The sequence below is a fragment of the Solea senegalensis genome, linkage group LG12 (assembly GCF_019176455.1).
Source record: "Solea senegalensis isolate Sse05_10M linkage group LG12, IFAPA_SoseM_1, whole genome shotgun sequence".
Classification (NCBI taxonomy): Eukaryota; Metazoa; Chordata; class Actinopteri; order Pleuronectiformes; family Soleidae; genus Solea; species Solea senegalensis.
Window position 1 is genome coordinate 7,753,840 of NC_058032.1, and position 15,020 is coordinate 7,768,859.

The 15,020-nt window shown below is 39.9% G+C and overlaps 3 protein-coding genes across 7 annotated transcripts; 2 read left to right on the forward strand and 1 right to left on the reverse strand.

Annotated features, from left to right (window-relative positions):
- Window positions 1–201: 201 nt before the first annotated feature.
- rnaseh2c (ribonuclease H2, subunit C) lies at window positions 202–1,996 on the reverse strand. 3 transcript variants are annotated; one of them, XM_044039885.1, is made up of 5 exons: window positions 1,954–1,996; window positions 1,696–1,850; window positions 1,495–1,607; window positions 845–964; window positions 202–334 (listed from the first exon to the last, which is right to left on the reverse strand). In XM_044039885.1, exons 2-5 carry the CDS (start codon window positions 1,847–1,849, stop codon window positions 311–313), a joined length of 411 nt encoding a protein of 136 aa, XP_043895820.1. In that variant the 5' UTR covers window position 1,850; window positions 1,954–1,996; the 3' UTR covers window positions 202–310. The 3 variants fall into 3 exon arrangements, with proteins under 3 accessions (XP_043895820.1, XP_043895821.1, XP_043895822.1); XM_044039886.1 differs by having other exon boundaries at window positions 1,944–1,961; XM_044039887.1 differs by having other exon boundaries at window positions 845–928; window positions 1,696–1,986.
- A 1,048-nt stretch (window positions 1,997–3,044) lies between these two features.
- Window positions 3,045–8,701, forward strand: LOC122778231 (seipin-like). 3 transcript variants are annotated; one of them, XM_044039879.1, is made up of 10 exons: window positions 3,045–3,297; window positions 3,757–4,026; window positions 4,147–4,225; window positions 5,203–5,346; window positions 5,477–5,503; window positions 6,677–6,811; window positions 6,908–7,005; window positions 7,248–7,371; window positions 7,536–7,611; window positions 7,721–8,701. In XM_044039879.1, exons 1-10 carry the CDS (start codon window positions 3,251–3,253, stop codon window positions 7,855–7,857), a joined length of 1,137 nt encoding a protein of 378 aa, XP_043895814.1. In that variant the 5' UTR covers window positions 3,045–3,250; the 3' UTR covers window positions 7,858–8,701. The 3 variants fall into 3 exon arrangements, with proteins under 3 accessions (XP_043895814.1, XP_043895815.1, XP_043895816.1); XM_044039880.1 differs by having other exon boundaries at window positions 3,046–3,279; window positions 3,754–4,026; XM_044039881.1 differs by having other exon boundaries at window positions 3,046–3,240.
- A 375-nt stretch (window positions 8,702–9,076) lies between these two features.
- On the forward strand, window positions 9,077–14,977 carry si:ch73-22a13.3 (inositol-trisphosphate 3-kinase B). The gene is made up of 9 exons (XM_044041139.1): window positions 9,077–9,121; window positions 9,290–10,212; window positions 11,113–11,197; window positions 11,820–12,033; window positions 12,558–12,608; window positions 12,685–12,889; window positions 12,994–13,095; window positions 13,657–13,728; window positions 13,845–14,977. The coding sequence occupies exons 2-9, from the start codon at window positions 9,346–9,348 to the stop codon at window positions 14,097–14,099; spliced, it is 1,851 nt and encodes a 616-aa protein (XP_043897074.1). The 5' UTR covers window positions 9,077–9,121; window positions 9,290–9,345; the 3' UTR covers window positions 14,100–14,977.
- Window positions 14,978–15,020: the final 43 nt, after the last annotated feature.

A 15,020-nucleotide genomic window follows, 5' to 3' on the forward strand; every position in this document is an offset into this window, starting at 1 on the left:
ATCAGTATTGGTGTTACTATAGTAACTTGACAGTTTTGAAGTGGAAACTCATTTGTGACAGTTGAGAGGTTGGTTGTTTAGGGTTTCATGGTCGCAAGTATTTTTAGTCTAAATGTTACCTTGTGGATTAAAAACTGTTCAGACTTTAAATACTAATGTGGTTATATTATGTTTCAGTGAATCACACCATGCACAAGGAGGTCATTTGACACTTTTTAATTCACTACAGAATAACCTGTACAAAAATATATGAACATTACACATGTTACTACACTGTACACCTCACTGCTAACGTGGTAGTTTTCTCTCTTCAGTCTTGTACTGGCCCATGGATCTGTTAAAAGAAGAAATATCAGAACCAAACAACAAAGCTGTATGCCTCTGTGTCCTTGCATTTCCTCTTAACTGAATTTCTAATGAAATACTTTTCTGGTACATTACTTTCTCTCAATATTTGTTAAAATGTGGACAATCAAATAGAAGGTGATGGTACTATTGCAGAAAATCTGACAGTCAGAAATGAATTTTTAATCAAAATGTGGTTACCAATATACTGACTGGAAGACAAAGTTGTTTTTAGGCTGTAATAACAACAGCTCTGATGCTTGTGTGAGAAAACAGGGCTGGATGATACTTAAATCAATATCTAAAAATGTCATAATAAATGTGAGGCGATTTGACTCACTGATTATTATCTATTAGTTTAACAGGGCTGTGACAAAACAAGTGTACAACAAGAAACTACAAATGTGCTCAGTAAAATATGGAGTCCTCAAATCTGGGCTGCTGCTTAAATATAATATTAATATAATGTGCAACTATTGGATGGAAAACAAAAACTCACTGCGTCAGCAAGCTCTGGCCAATCCATTGCCATCACAATCATGTCATCAGAATTGGGAGGAGTCTCCAGGTTCCAGTACGTCAGCTTATCAAACACAGAGGATACCTTTACTGTTCGGTCCTGGACAGACAGACACACACACATTTAGTAGTATGCAATGGTTTGGGCAGCTGCACTACCCCTGTAGCTTACAGCGAAAAATTAAAGTGAGTGTTTCTTGAAATTGTTATTCACTGTTTTACTGATCCAGAAACACTTTCTATTCTATTCATTTTCTAGTCAAAATGTGCTGCATAAAGGGAAGGGAAAACACAGCAAAAAAGATGCAGTTAAATAATGTCAGGCCTGAAAGAATTAGATAAAACCTTAAGTCCCAATGAAGAGGAAATCAAGAGCTACAACCTCAAAAGCAACATTTCTTGACCCTGCAGGTGATAACAGGTATCAAGCCCTGATCATAGGACCTCAAAATCCTGTTTGTAATGTAAACTGTAATGCCTCTGATATTCGGAGGTGCCTGGCTATGTTAGGCTCTTATATTGTATTCTATATTGAACAGGAAGCTAGTGTTAAGTTTCATGAATTGGGGAGTGTTTTGAGGACTTAAGAGTGTTGTAACTGCATTTTGAATGACTTGTAGATGTGTTTACCTCTTGGTCAGAGCCGGGCTTGTTGGTCTCTTTCAGCACCAGGCCAGTGTATCCCTGAGGACAGCTGATCTCCTGTCCTTTCAGCTCACGTCCTCTGAATGACACTGTTTTCTCTGTGGTGGTAGAAATGCAACAGATGATAAAACTCTCCTGTATAAATGTACTTAAGTACAATGGTAGAAAAAAAAGCAGTTTGTATACCACATTTGCGGTCTTTTGTGGTCGCAGTGAAGTATTGTGAGACCTGGGCCGATCCACTGTGTTCAATCTCACAGGGAAGAAGGTGGACAGGAGCCCGCTGTAGCTGTCCCTCTGGTGGCACATGGACCCGAATAACACTGGCGTTGCAGGACATTCTGTAGACAGAAGGCAGTTTTCTGGGTTTAAAACGTCGGGCCAAATAACCACTAATAAGAACCAAGATATTCCTTTTTTCAGTACGTGTTTACCGCCACTCACTTTTTGCAACAGGAAGTGTTTTCTTCTTCTACGCCGGATGTCGTTCCGGCCGTTTTTCTCGTGTTTGACAAGGAAACCACGCCCCCTTTCGGTGAGCGATTTACGACTATTTTACCACTAATGTTTAACTATTTTTATAAGTAGTGTTGTGTTATTATTTCTCACCCATAGCATTGGTTTCCTACAACATAACTGAAAGTATTATTTGACTTTAGATAGAGAATATGAAGAATATGAATCCTGAAGAAATAAGGGGTTAGTGATGACAGGACAGGTGCAAACTGAGATGCATTTTTCCTTTTAATGTGATTAATTCCATATGTATTTTATATTATATGTTTTTTTGTTAATGCCAAAAAAAGCTACTACTAACATTTTAATGTTTGTTACTTTACGAACATAAAGCTAATGTTACTGAGGAGTTTGGCTTTCCCTGAAAATATTTCTTTTAATTGCCCGAATATAATACAAAATGAATTACCTTGTAAGGTAGTTTTATGTAGTTTATTTATAAATTTATTAATAGATATTGTGACTATACCATCACTTATAGTGTGTAACGTATGGTGATTCATTGTTCTGCCTCCTGTTTACTCTTTGTGAACAGAGATGAAGTAACATATTTGAGTTTATCCAGTCAAACTGCCAAATGACATGGTTTTTCACTCATTCCCTGTTTGCAGCCACCTCGCTTTATTTAACGTCACTGTTGCCTCCATCTGACTTGATATACAACAACACTTCCTGTGTGCAGCCTGAGAATAACAGAGAGGGTCGTACAGAGCTGATCGGCTTAATCATCATTGTGTCAACTAATTTGGTTTGAATGTGACAGACATTTGTTTAAATTTAAAACTTACACACTACAGTTTTAAGAGAATGCATTCTTATGCTTCAGGGAGTCTAAACAAGAAACTTTAATATCAGGTCCCTTTAGATGTGCCTCCTGCATGTTAGTGGTGTCTCCACAATGTTCAAATGGGACATTGTATAATTTTGCTGCCAACTACAGGCAAATATTGTAAAAGTATAAACACAAGACTTCCAGCCTTGTGTCTGTGGTCAGAAGAGGAACTCTGGCATCTCTGTTTCAGTCAGCTGCAACATTTCATGTGGGATGAACTTAACTCTGTCCAATGTCAGCTTCGAAAGAGCAGATAAATGATCTGTTTTTTTCTTTATTTCTTAACATTTCATTAATAAGACTGTCATGCTGTGGAGAAAGACACTGCAGGAAAAAGAGAAGTGATTTCCAAACAGCTCAGCTTTGGCCAACTGAAACCAGAGGTGAGTCTTCATGTACACAGAGGAGAACAGTTCCTGTCGCAGACAAGTATTGGACTGGTACTGAAGAGATTCATGATTTGTTTTGGTGTTTATGTGTATTGTGATATGCTTAAGTCTCATTCTTATTTTGATTTAGTCATCATTTGATATGTAAAGTGAGGGTGTCAGTTGTCAGATGGCCAGTGACACAGTTTACAGTCATGTGATGTAAAATGCAGCTGCTTCTGACTAAGATTAGATTCAGTGGTTTTTCCGTTTTTCAGTCGTGAATGTTATCACTTGTGTTTTCTAGCTCATGGCGTCAGCAGCATTACAATTTGTTTTTGTGACCATACAATACTCAGTGTACGTATCTGTGAGGCAGTATGTGGGTCAAGTAAACAACTGTCAGCACATGTAACTCTTAACTTAACTAGTAAATCACCTCTTAAGATGTGCCTGTGATGTGACATTTTTAGGTTATGTTTATGCTTTGACATTGTGTGTGTGTGTTTATGTGGAACCTCTGTGTTTCAGGACCATATCGTCATTGTCTCTTGGATTCTCAGATATTATGGATCAAAATAGTCCCTTGAGTTCAGGAGCTGAAGAACAACAGTCAGTCCTCAGGCTGCGAGATGTTGTCATCACCTCAATGTCAAATGCCCGTCGGAAAGCGACTCAGGGCTTTGTTGTGTTCTTTGCCGTTGTGCTGCTCCTCTGCCTTGCATCCTTTTTATACGGGAGCTTCTACTTCTCATACATGCCCACGGCAGCTTTTTCAACACCGGTACATTATTACTACAGGTGTGTATGTGAAGTACTGAGTCCCAGCTGCACCATGAGAACATTGTTGTAGTGACTGTGTGTTTTATCCCCCCTGTTTTGCTCTTTCTTTCACTTTGTCATTCTCGTATCTGTGTGCAGGACAGACTGTGAATCTTCAGCCCCCTTTTTGTGCTCTTATCCACTGGCCAACATCTCTCTGATGAGGAACAGGAAACATGTATGTATTTAAAAACTGAATCTAGATGTTGATACTGCAGACAACCATGCAGGGAGAAAAAGGGGGTACGCTGCCTTTGTGTGAAGTTAAAGTAAGAATGTATTTCTCAAGACCAACATGTATCAGCTGGCAAACATCATGTCAGTTATAATAACAGTGACATTCTGCTCTACAGTTGAGGTCTGGTACACACTCAGGCCACAGAGGATGTAGCTACACTGATTCAACAATGACGCCGCTTCATACTGATGTCTTCAGTAGTTTATTTCTCTTTTATGTCCATCACATGTTTTGCACTCTTTGGACACCGTGAAAACAATAAAATAAAAACAAATGTGTAAGTGTACATCTCTGACTCTCAAAGGCAGATGTACAAAGAAGTAAATGATTACATCTTCATAAGTAGTGTAATTATTTTGTCATTACAAAGGTACCAAGTGCAGACGTAAAAAAAAGACGCAGTGCTTCCTCCGCCACCATGATGCTCTAACCCACAATACCATTTGTTTATGACATCCTAATGAAACTTAACTCAATGGCACAAACTCTGTGTGACAATAAACATAAATTGTACAACCGTTGAAAAAAAAAATGTATTAGGACTAGGACAAGTTCGTTCAAATGCCATTGGTGCTAATTCACCAAAACCTAATAAACACACGGTCATGTACGTTAAACTTGGCACCAGATGACCAAATAGAGGTTTTTAGGGTCAGTTTTTAGCCCCTCCCACTTCCAATTTTCAGAAAGGAGATGAATAAAATGATCCTGTATCACCCAAATGTTTTTCCTGAATAAAGGTTTTTTACACGTCTGATGTAGCTGACCAGGCAGTTACTGTTTTAAGCACAGCAGCTAAAAGCAGTTGTTCCACTGGTTTTGTGGGCCAGCATCTGATGATCCATGTATGTATTTTTCGATATACACATGAAGTCTATTCATTGAAGTGTGTCATGTTTTGTTAAATGTGCATTCAGGTGCTGACATTTGGCCAGGCCTATCAGATCTCTCTGCAGCTGGAGATGCCCGAGTCTCCAGCCAATCAGGAGCTGGGGATGTTCATGATCAGGGTGACCTGTTTCTCTAAGGATGGAGGTCATGTCACGTCCTCTGCTCGCTCTGTGAGTTACTCTGACATTTTGTTCAGCTCCATGTGTGGCTTCATGTGTACGCACGCACAATCCAAATAGGGCTTTGTTACTGGTTCCTGCAATCAACGACTCACTGTTGCGTTTGCTGTGTGTTTCTCAGGTGAAACCAGTGTCCAGCGCTCGCTTTGTGAGTACAGCACTAGCACACAATAACCTTGTGATCACACAACCTGGTCAAAGCCAGATTAGAGCTGCTTATGCCTGTTACAATGCTGTAGATAGTGTTCAACTGAATGAAAAGATGAATGTGTGAAAAGATGACTGATCATGATCATGAGAGAAACTTTTGTTGAGTCAGATCATTTTACCCCATAGCATTTTAAATCCTTCACCTCAATTGCAAACCATGTACAAAATGACTCATACTATTTGAAGGTACAGTGTATACAATGTACATTTATTGGTGCATGTTGCAGCTGAATATCTCTCACCTTCTCAACCATCCCTTGTAAGTATATCGGACAGACTATGTCCATTGTCAGCTACTGTAAAAACATGGCGGTCCAAAATAGCAACCTCGTTCGAGCTGACCTGTCTCTGATATAAAATATATAAATATGAAAGACTCATTCTGGGGTGATGAAATCAACAAATCATACAATCAGGTGAAGTACATTTATTTTACCTTTTAATTCCTGCCAAATGAAAGTGCAGAAAGGACCTTCGCGAACAAAGTTACATATCTAATGTATACTTGAGGTGGGATTAAAGAAGAAAAAAATATAAATGAATAATTACAGGGTCAGAAGCAGTCGTTAACCCTTGCACATACATTCAAACAGTGTGGGGACACTTCCACTGGAGGAGAATCAACCTTCGAGCCAACAGAGTGACACATTTTGAGCCGCCTACATTCTTATTATTGTTAACTTTTCTTTCTGAGACTCGTCATGTACCTGTCACTTCGCTGCATCTGTGTTTTTCCCAATGATGCTCACTGCACCAGATTGGCTTTAAATTTGACGTCAAAGTGTCCAGACCACCCAACCAGACTCTTTTCTTAGGAGGAATAGCCTCTGCATAACAATGTTGACAACATAATTTTTGGTAACAGTGAGATTGAGGTAAATGTCTAGTCTTTTCAACGAGGTGCCCTGTAATGATTAGGGGTTGTCATTAAGTGCTGCTCATGATCAGTTATTTCGTCTCATTAATGTCAGCAGTCATTAAACTGACAACTCAGTCGCTAAGTCATATTCAACATAAATCGTCTGTGTCCATGTCATCGTTAGATGATTGAACACAGTCATTTCTGCTAGTATTTCTCATCAGGGTGACGGTGTTGTTGTGTTGTGGTCAGAGCATGCTTCGATATCGCTCAGGCCTGCTGAGAACTGTGGGAACGCTGCTGTTCCTCCCGGCCTTCCTCACAGGAGCTATTGAGCAGAAGCAAGTGCTTGAGGTGGAGCTCTTCTCCGACTACATGGATGACCCTGTGAGTATGTGTGTGTACTCCTCTGTGGGTGTGTGGGTGCTTGGACCAAGTATTTTGTTGAAGTTTGAAGCACGATATGTTTTCCTTCTCTTTCAGTATGACCCCGCGGCCACTGCCGTCATAGAGATCCTGTCCAACAAGGTGCAGATCTACTCATCTCAACTCTACGTTCATGCTCATTTCACTGGCATAAGGTGAGTCACTCATTTCATATAGTGGAGTCATAGCATGGATCTCTTAACATGAAACTTAAAGACTGATTATAGATCAAACAGTTAGATGAAACATTATAAGGAAAACTCATATTATTGACCTGATCTGAAATCGGGTCACTAAAGCTGAAAGAGCAGTCGTCAGAGTCTAGAGTTTGTTGTTTCCCCTCTACCATGGATAATGGTCTGAAATGAATTACCATTACCAACTATGCTTTCGACAGATACTGGATGTTCTACTTCCCTGTCACATCAGCCCTGGTGGGAGTCTCCAGTAACTTCATCTTCCTCAGCGTCCTCTTCATTGTCAGCTACATGAGGCTGCAGATGAGTGTGAAACCTGAGCAGGCAAGGGAAGGGGACAGGCACTGCAGGCAACACTGAACTTACTACACACAGTTTCCAGACTGACTTCATGACTTTTAGTTTTGTGAACTATTGCCAAAATCCTCTGCGGTGTTGTATTTATGACTCCAATGCCTCTGAGTACTTGTTTTCCTTGTTGTTTACAGCTCAGGACAGACGGTCCTGTGTCAGAGAGGGAAAACAACATGGACAACAACCAGCAGGAGGATAATGTTGCTGCGGGTACAAACAAATTATACTAACATACAGATATTTTATTATTACAGTTATTTGAGCTTTTAGCCTCAGCCACAAAGCGAGTGATTGACTGCAGAAACACATTCTTTGACAGATCCTGCAGAGCTGGCGGGTCCCCATCAGACAACCCCCACAAATGTGAGCCGGAGGAGGCCCCATTTGCACTTTGGTGACAGCACAGTGCGGCAGAACAGAGTCAGATTTGGTCAGGCTGAAACAAACGGATTATAGACAGCTCCAGGACATTAATCACACACACTTATGGAGACAGTAACAGCTTGACACAGATATATGAGCTTGACACCTCATCACTTAATACAAATATCTTATGATCAGCTCCTTGCCATTGCTTAATGGTCCAGTATGTATACATTTAGGAGGGTTTATTGCAGAAAATAAGAATAAGTCATGTATACTGCATGTACTTTAGGCAAATGCCTTACTTTATAGTGGCTATGTTTTTGAATTGCCATGTGTCTACAGGCAAAGCAGCTAGAGTGAGCAGTTTGTATTTTGAAGTGGTGGCTTTTTCTGCAAATGAAAATAATTACATCCTTTCTGGTATTTGAAGGCCACCGTAGTTCCCTGATGTGCTCACTATCTTACAATCTGCACTCTCACCATTAGATATCATGAACTCTTACACACTGCACCTTTAAGGCACTATTCATACACTGGGCAACGAGTGCTTTACAAGGGCATAGAAATACATTGAGAAAATCATAGAATAAAAGCAAGACATTAAAATAGTCATAACAATCATGAGAGATAAAAGTGGTTCGCTCTGACCTGATGTTTACTCTTAAGAACCAGTATTATTCCTGAAATAAATTAGCACATTAATCAAAACCCACACATTTTATTTTTAAGTTCCTATTTTCATATTGACCTTTTTATTCATAAGATCACTTGTCATCACAGTCTTTGCGAGTCTAATCAAATGAGGCAGAGTCGGTTATGTGACAAGTTGTTGATCTAAATTTGGTCTGTTTTCAAGTGAGACACCTTTTCAAGATAAGTTGTAAAATGTAAAAGGAATTTGATCAATAAAGTCTTATTGCTCTGAGAAGCAGGATTTCTTTGTAATGAGCTTTCTACTTTATTTTTATGCATGTGAATACTTAATTCTGAGTGGCTGATTTAGTATTCCGCTGTTTTGTTTTTGAAGTCTTCCTATCACTGACGATCATGCTGGTTGAAATCATGCATCTTGGTTGCCTGCTATAATATAGAAACTGTTTCAAATATTTCAGGTTATTTGTTCAAACAGAAAACAGCAAACCCTAGTTCCATGTTGCTATCTGATGCAGACCAGCGTCATTCCTGGATGTCCACACAGACTGGGGCTCAGCTGACAGCTTTGGAAATTTATAAATGTCACTGCATGCAAAACATAGCACCAACAGAGAGAACAAGAGAGAGAGAGATGTATCTGACGGACAGTGGCAGAGCTTTTATCACTGAAAACTAGCATGAGGAGGACACAGCAGGTGAGGTAAGGTGACACTCATGACCTTGCGTGTTAGTAAAAAGAGAGCTCATAAATATTGATCCGTATGTGATGTCACTGATGTCAGAGGGTTGTTTAGTAACTTGTAAACACATTTCCTCAAATGTATTCAAAACTGTCTCTCAACAACATTTCCTGTCTGCCGTGTACAAGCACATGTTGGACTGTGGGACTAGATTCTCCATCGGGCCTCTTCAGCGGACGCAAAGATGGACGTGACTGATGAGAGCAGAATGGAAACAGATAAAGAGAAGGAACAAACAATGGCTCACGACTCTTCTGATGGATTATCGGAGGACATGCACCAACCTGTCACTTCCAGTGAAGGTCTTTCAAGCAGCTATAGGGGTGGCAGAGCGAGAACCAGACCCAAACTCCAGTGGACAAAAAGCTTCCCCCCTTACAGTCAGTGTATAGGTGGACTTGAGTCAGGAACAAGCATCCCCGACCAGCAGCATCTCAGACCTGCTGAGACAATGGTAGACAGTAATGAGGTTGCCCAAAGTACAGAAAGAAAAGGAGATGCAGCATTGAGTACAAGGTGTGTAAGGGATGAAAGGAGAGCAAAGTGGAGGATGAGGAGGAAGGAGAGATTAGGTGGGAGCTATGAAGCTAACACAGACAGATGGGAGCAAGGACGGTGGATTGGGAAGCGAGGAGTGAAGGAGACTGATGGAGAAAGGGGCCATGATGGCAATGATGAAAGGGAAGGAGGCACAAACAGTGAGTCGAATCATTGGAGAAGTAGAAACTCAAGTTTTGAAACAGAGATGAAGGAAAAGGGAGGCGAAGAGAGCAAGAGATCTCCTGTTTCAGTGGTGGAGGGGGAGAATGGGGCGGGTAGAAAGACCTTTGCGGAGAATGATGAAGAGGAGGCTATGGAGCTGCTGCCAGTGAGAGGGGGCTCCACAACACATCATCAATCATCCAAACATCCATTCCTTTCCAAGCTTTTACACTCCTCCTCCTCCACCTCCACCTCCTCCTGCTCCTCGGTCAACTTCTCCTCAGCAGAGAGTGATGAGGTCTTCAGTGAGGGAGAGGATGTTGGCAAAAGGAGGGAGACCTTCAGGAAGGTGAGAATGACTGAGATTAACAAACAATGATGACTGGAGATCATATAAATATTTTTTAGTCTTGGCATTACACCTCTTCTTTGCACATTTGGTCCTGGTCATTTGCATTGGATTGAATGAGGACTTTGACCAGAACAGATTTGAATGTTATTTGCATGTCCAGCGTCTGCTGCTGGTAGAAATATAAGAGTAGAGGGCTGCTGACAGTTGGAAGAGGATTAGGCAAATTCTCTTTTTTTTCAGTGTGTGAAATCAGCACTAAAGCTGAAAATATAATGATAAACTAAGCCCCTTTCTTCAAACGTGTTCTTTTCAGTCATAGTGTACTACTTCTTCTGTTTGGTTCCTCTACATGCCCATACTCCACAGCTATGAGTTTTGTGAATATACAAAACTCATAGCTGTGGAGTATGGGCTGTGTAAACACCTGTTTTGTACACTAGAAGGTGTTAATCTTGCATAGTATGCTCAGTCTCACATATATTATCAGGATGTGAGGGGATAGGTTTTATTAGGTTAAGGGTCCAGTGACATCTAATGGTGAAATTGTAGATTGTAACAAACGGAAGACGCTTCTGCTCATCTCTTTCCCTTCCCAAACATTATGAGGGACCTACGGAAGCCTTCACATAGCAGAGAGGTGTCTACCTTTCTTTGTGTAGTAAGCTTCTGCTTCAAACATCCTTTATGGTTGCTGTAAAAACACAGCCGTGTAAGCCTCAAGCAAGGCTGTTTCTATTTATAGCTCAAATATCACTGTATTATGCATAATAGATCCTGAACTTTAACAACTTCAGGCTCCAGTGGTCGACAGGGACAGCAGCAAACCTTTTTCATTTGTGTCTCAGTATTTGCTTCGCATGAGGACTTAAAGTTATCTGTTGTGCTTTTGTGTCTCAGTATCGCTCCTGGAAAACCTTCCTGACCATGATGCACTGGTCACTGCAGCGGCAAAGTTCCTGGGTCCAGCTGGCTGGACATCAAGGCATGTGTCTTCATAGGGAGCTTCAGACACTACGTGACTCAGCTTGTTTACACTGCCATTTTAGCAGGAAAAGCTGTTTGCTTGTACCCAACTGTTTTGTCATCCTGGGGCACAACAGCTGTCCACCATCTTCACTTTATTTAAAAACAACCAGCGAAGCATGGAGCAAAATTGCGTTGTTTTGGTTCAGAGTGCATGGTGGAATTGTGTGACGTCAGCTACCAGAATTCTATATATATATATAAAAAAAACTCACTAGCACTCAAACACTACATGTATGTGTCAAATCATCACTGGCCTATTTGTGTTACTGATGCTTTCCATTACCACTGATGAGCAAATCTTACATGGGTTAGCTCCCCATACTTGATACAAGCACAGCACATTAGCACTGTGTGTATTTCTCTACACTATTGTTAGTAGCTTAAATATTGGTTTTATCCCTTTTAATTCATTCATTTTCACATAATATAATTGATCTAAACCATTTAGATCATGTGTCACCATGTTAAGGGTTCTTTGTTTTGCAGTCACTCAAATGTCCACAGTGCTGATTCACAGAAGGATGTGGAAATATATGAATTCATTTTATCCTTCGTCCCCTTGACGCTGGTGTCACCAGGCAACTTCCAGCTGAGTGAGAGAGGGGAGGTGCTGAAATTGTACAGTGAAGGGGAGGCAAAGTGCTTGGACTGCCTGATGAGAGATCCGCTGAGACCCTTTGTCCCGCAGTACCACGGCATCATCACCAGGGGGGAGCAGCGCTACATGCGTCTGGAGGACTTGCTAAAGGGTCTGAAGAGGCCTGTTATCATGGACTGCAAGATGGGAGTCAGGTAGGTTTGAGAGCAACTTTTCCTCCACAGATGAAGAGTGCAAGTGTGATTGAAAAGCGCTGTGTGGTTTACAGAGACCTGTACTTTGCGATATATTGTGCTTACTACTGAATAAACATGCACATTTTTGTTTTGGTCTCATACTATTCATATTAATATTTGAGCGTACACCTGGTATGGTCAAATAGTTACCTTCAATACATTCACCATTGATTAAAAAATAAATCAAGAACACACAAGGTCCATTTAGCTCATTAGCAGATTGATTTATATATTTGTCATGGAATATTTCTGTTTTACTTTAAGTACTTTGAATACCTGTCATCTATGTTACTTTAAATGTTGTGTCCATTGAAAACCAATTAATTTCCACTTAAAGACCGTTTCATCAGTATTATGAATGAGACTTTTATGCACCATTATTTTGTACATGACGGTGATTTAGTAATGTAATCAAAAACTAACATTTATCTTATTAAATTAAATGTTAATGAGCATTATCTTTTCTGATAATTGTTTGGAAGTGGTGGTGGTGACCTGATATGTTTCTCACATGGCTCCTTTAACACAAAACTGTAAGTACAAACACCGTAAATACAGGTTATTTCATGTAGCTATAAATAATATACTATGTGGGCATTTCCTTCTCAGGACATACCAGGAGGAGGAACTTGTAAAAGCTCAGATTAAAGCCACCCTGCGAAGTGACATGTACCAGAAAATGGTGAAAATAGACCCGGCCGCTCTGTCTGAAGAAGAACATGCACAAAGAGGTGTGACCAAGTGGCGCTACCTCCAGTGGAGGGACACAAGCACTTCTACATCCACACTAGGCTTCAGGATTGAGGGCATCATGGTAAGTGTGAAAGCCAGTACAGTCTCTGTACAGCTCCTTTTACCTAGAATTGCCCATTACTCAATAAATATGTGTCTGTTGTGTTTCTGTCTATTTGAGAAAAGATGGAGGATGGCAGTGTCCAACGTGACCTCAGAAAGACTCTGACTTTAGCTCAAGTCACACAGGCTTTGCTCTACTTCACCAGGAGCCAGATGGACATCCTGGTCAGTTCTGCCTATTCTAGAAAGATTAGTTATATTACAGTGCTCATGTTTTCATGTGCCCATAATCAAATTATAGTGATTAAAAGAAATAAAATCATGCATGATTACAGGTGAATGCAGGGGTAGAGTGTATGTAAATATATGTATATATATATGTATATATATATATGTATATATATATATATATATATATATTTATATATATGTGTGTATAAATATATACATACATATATGTATATATATATATAGAGAGAGAGATATATACTGTATATAAAACTGAAAGGTGCTATGATTTACTTTATATGTACAAAAAAGCACTGCAATGGTAATAATGTAATGCTAAACATGTATACATCATAGAAACAAAAGAAATCAGTTTAAAAGTCAAATATAAATCTAATCTAATATAATGGAAATTGTGAGTTTCTCCTTTACTGCCATAATTTCAGCTAAGATATTTCTTGCCCTCATTATCGCCTTTGTTTTTTACCCTATGGTAAAATTGCAAGTTACACTTCAAGTGCAAGTGTTTCAGGCTTTTCCCTTGGTCTCTGCTCTCAGAAAGCATATCACTCCAGACTAGTGGCCCTGAATGACACACTGATGAATTCTCAATTTTTCGGAACACATGAGGTAGGCTTACAGACATATCTTCCTCTTTCCCCAAATGTCTGCTTTAATTTAATGCTTTTCACTTTATTTATCATACTCAGTTTACATTTTTTTTTTTTTATGTTTGACATGATCAGGTGATTGGCAGCTCGCTTCTCTTTGTCCACGACCACAGCAGCAGCAAGGCCAATGTGTGGATGATAGACTTTGGGAAGACGACCCCCGTGTATGAGACGTTTAAGCTCCGACACAACATTCCATGGACTGAGGGGAGCAGGGAGGATGGCTACCTGATTGGTCTGAGTTCCCTCATCACGTCTCTGAGTCAGGGTATCAGTATGGCCTCCTGTGAGCAGGAGGACAGTGGTAGAGAGGAGAGGAGTGTTACTTGAAGCAGACTGATGCAGTGGTTGACACTCAAGATCAGGTGGACACAAAGGATGCTGTTACACACCTAAAAGCAACTTTGTTTCATTTACTAGAATAAAAAACAGAAGAGCGCTTGTTCTTGGGAAATCTGTCTTCACAAGCTTGAAGGATCAGGGGTTTTAAAACAATCTCGTCTGGTTTTAACTACCTAATCTGAAAGGTAACTTGTAATTTTATTAGTCCAATAAATGGGTAACAGCTCTACAAAATTCCAATCATTTTTAAATAATAATATCAAAACGGTATTCCTTGAAAATGGTAGGTTCTCCAGTTTATTATTTATCCCTCTTCAAAACCAAAAAAGGGAATAAGAGGCACTGTAAAATGGGGCTCTGAGATTTTTCAATAACAACCATTTAATCAAGATATTACTATTGTATTTTAAAAAATATTAATGTCGATCATTCTTTGGCTATATTGACCACCCCTGCTGTAAAATAAAGTATTATTATTAGTAGATAAATGTAGTAAGATTCCTTAAGTAAAATAATTTTCCATCCTCCAGTCCTGACCCAAGCATTTCACTCACTGCTTTTCGTTGAAACCCGTCCAACAGGTGGCGCCATGTTCTATTTCATACCAATTACTGACGAAAAGTGACGCAGACTAACGGATGTCACCCGACCAGACTCAACAGACAGGTGTCCAAGCTCCACATATTACACTCATCTTTAAATAATTTACTACGGATAAAAACAAGTTATTTATCAGTAACTATTGTCGTATTATATCTGTGAGTGCTGCCCCGCCACTAAAGTAATGCTAACTACTGGCTAATGCTATCTCACCCCAATTGGCCACTAACCTGACTGAGGTGAAACTGTGCTAAACGGTTAAATATTTTTCTCCAAAAAAAAAATCGGTGTTGTGTTTTATATAAACGA

Excerpts from the sequence above, each read along its gene's own strand:
- rnaseh2c (XM_044039885.1), bottom strand. The coding sequence starts at position 1,849 with ATGTCCTGCAACGCCAGTGTTATTCGGGTCCATGTGCCACCAGAGGGA. Across the intron at positions 965-1,494 it reads AGCCCGGCTCTGACCAAGAG|GACCGAACAGTAAAGGTATC; the intron begins GTAAACACATCT and ends CTGTCTGTCCAG. Across the intron at positions 335-844 it reads GGCCAGAGCTTGCTGACGCA|ATCCATGGGCCAGTACAAGA; the intron begins GTGAGTTTTTGT and ends TTCTTTTAACAG.
- LOC122778231 (XM_044039879.1), top strand. The coding sequence starts at position 3,251 with ATGTACACAGAGGAGAACAGTTCCTGTCGCAGACAAGTATTGGACTG. Across the intron at positions 3,298-3,756 it reads CGCAGACAAGTATTGGACTG|GACCATATCGTCATTGTCTC; the intron begins GTACTGAAGAGA and ends TCTGTGTTTCAG. Across the intron at positions 6,812-6,907 it reads CCGACTACATGGATGACCCT|TATGACCCCGCGGCCACTGC; the intron begins GTGAGTATGTGT and ends CTTCTCTTTCAG.
- si:ch73-22a13.3 (XM_044041139.1), top strand. The coding sequence starts at position 9,346 with ATGGACGTGACTGATGAGAGCAGAATGGAAACAGATAAAGAGAAGGAA. Across the intron at positions 13,096-13,656 it reads GGAGCCAGATGGACATCCTG|AAAGCATATCACTCCAGACT; the intron begins GTCAGTTCTGCC and ends CTCTGCTCTCAG. Across the intron at positions 13,729-13,844 it reads AATTTTTCGGAACACATGAG|GTGATTGGCAGCTCGCTTCT; the intron begins GTAGGCTTACAG and ends TGACATGATCAG.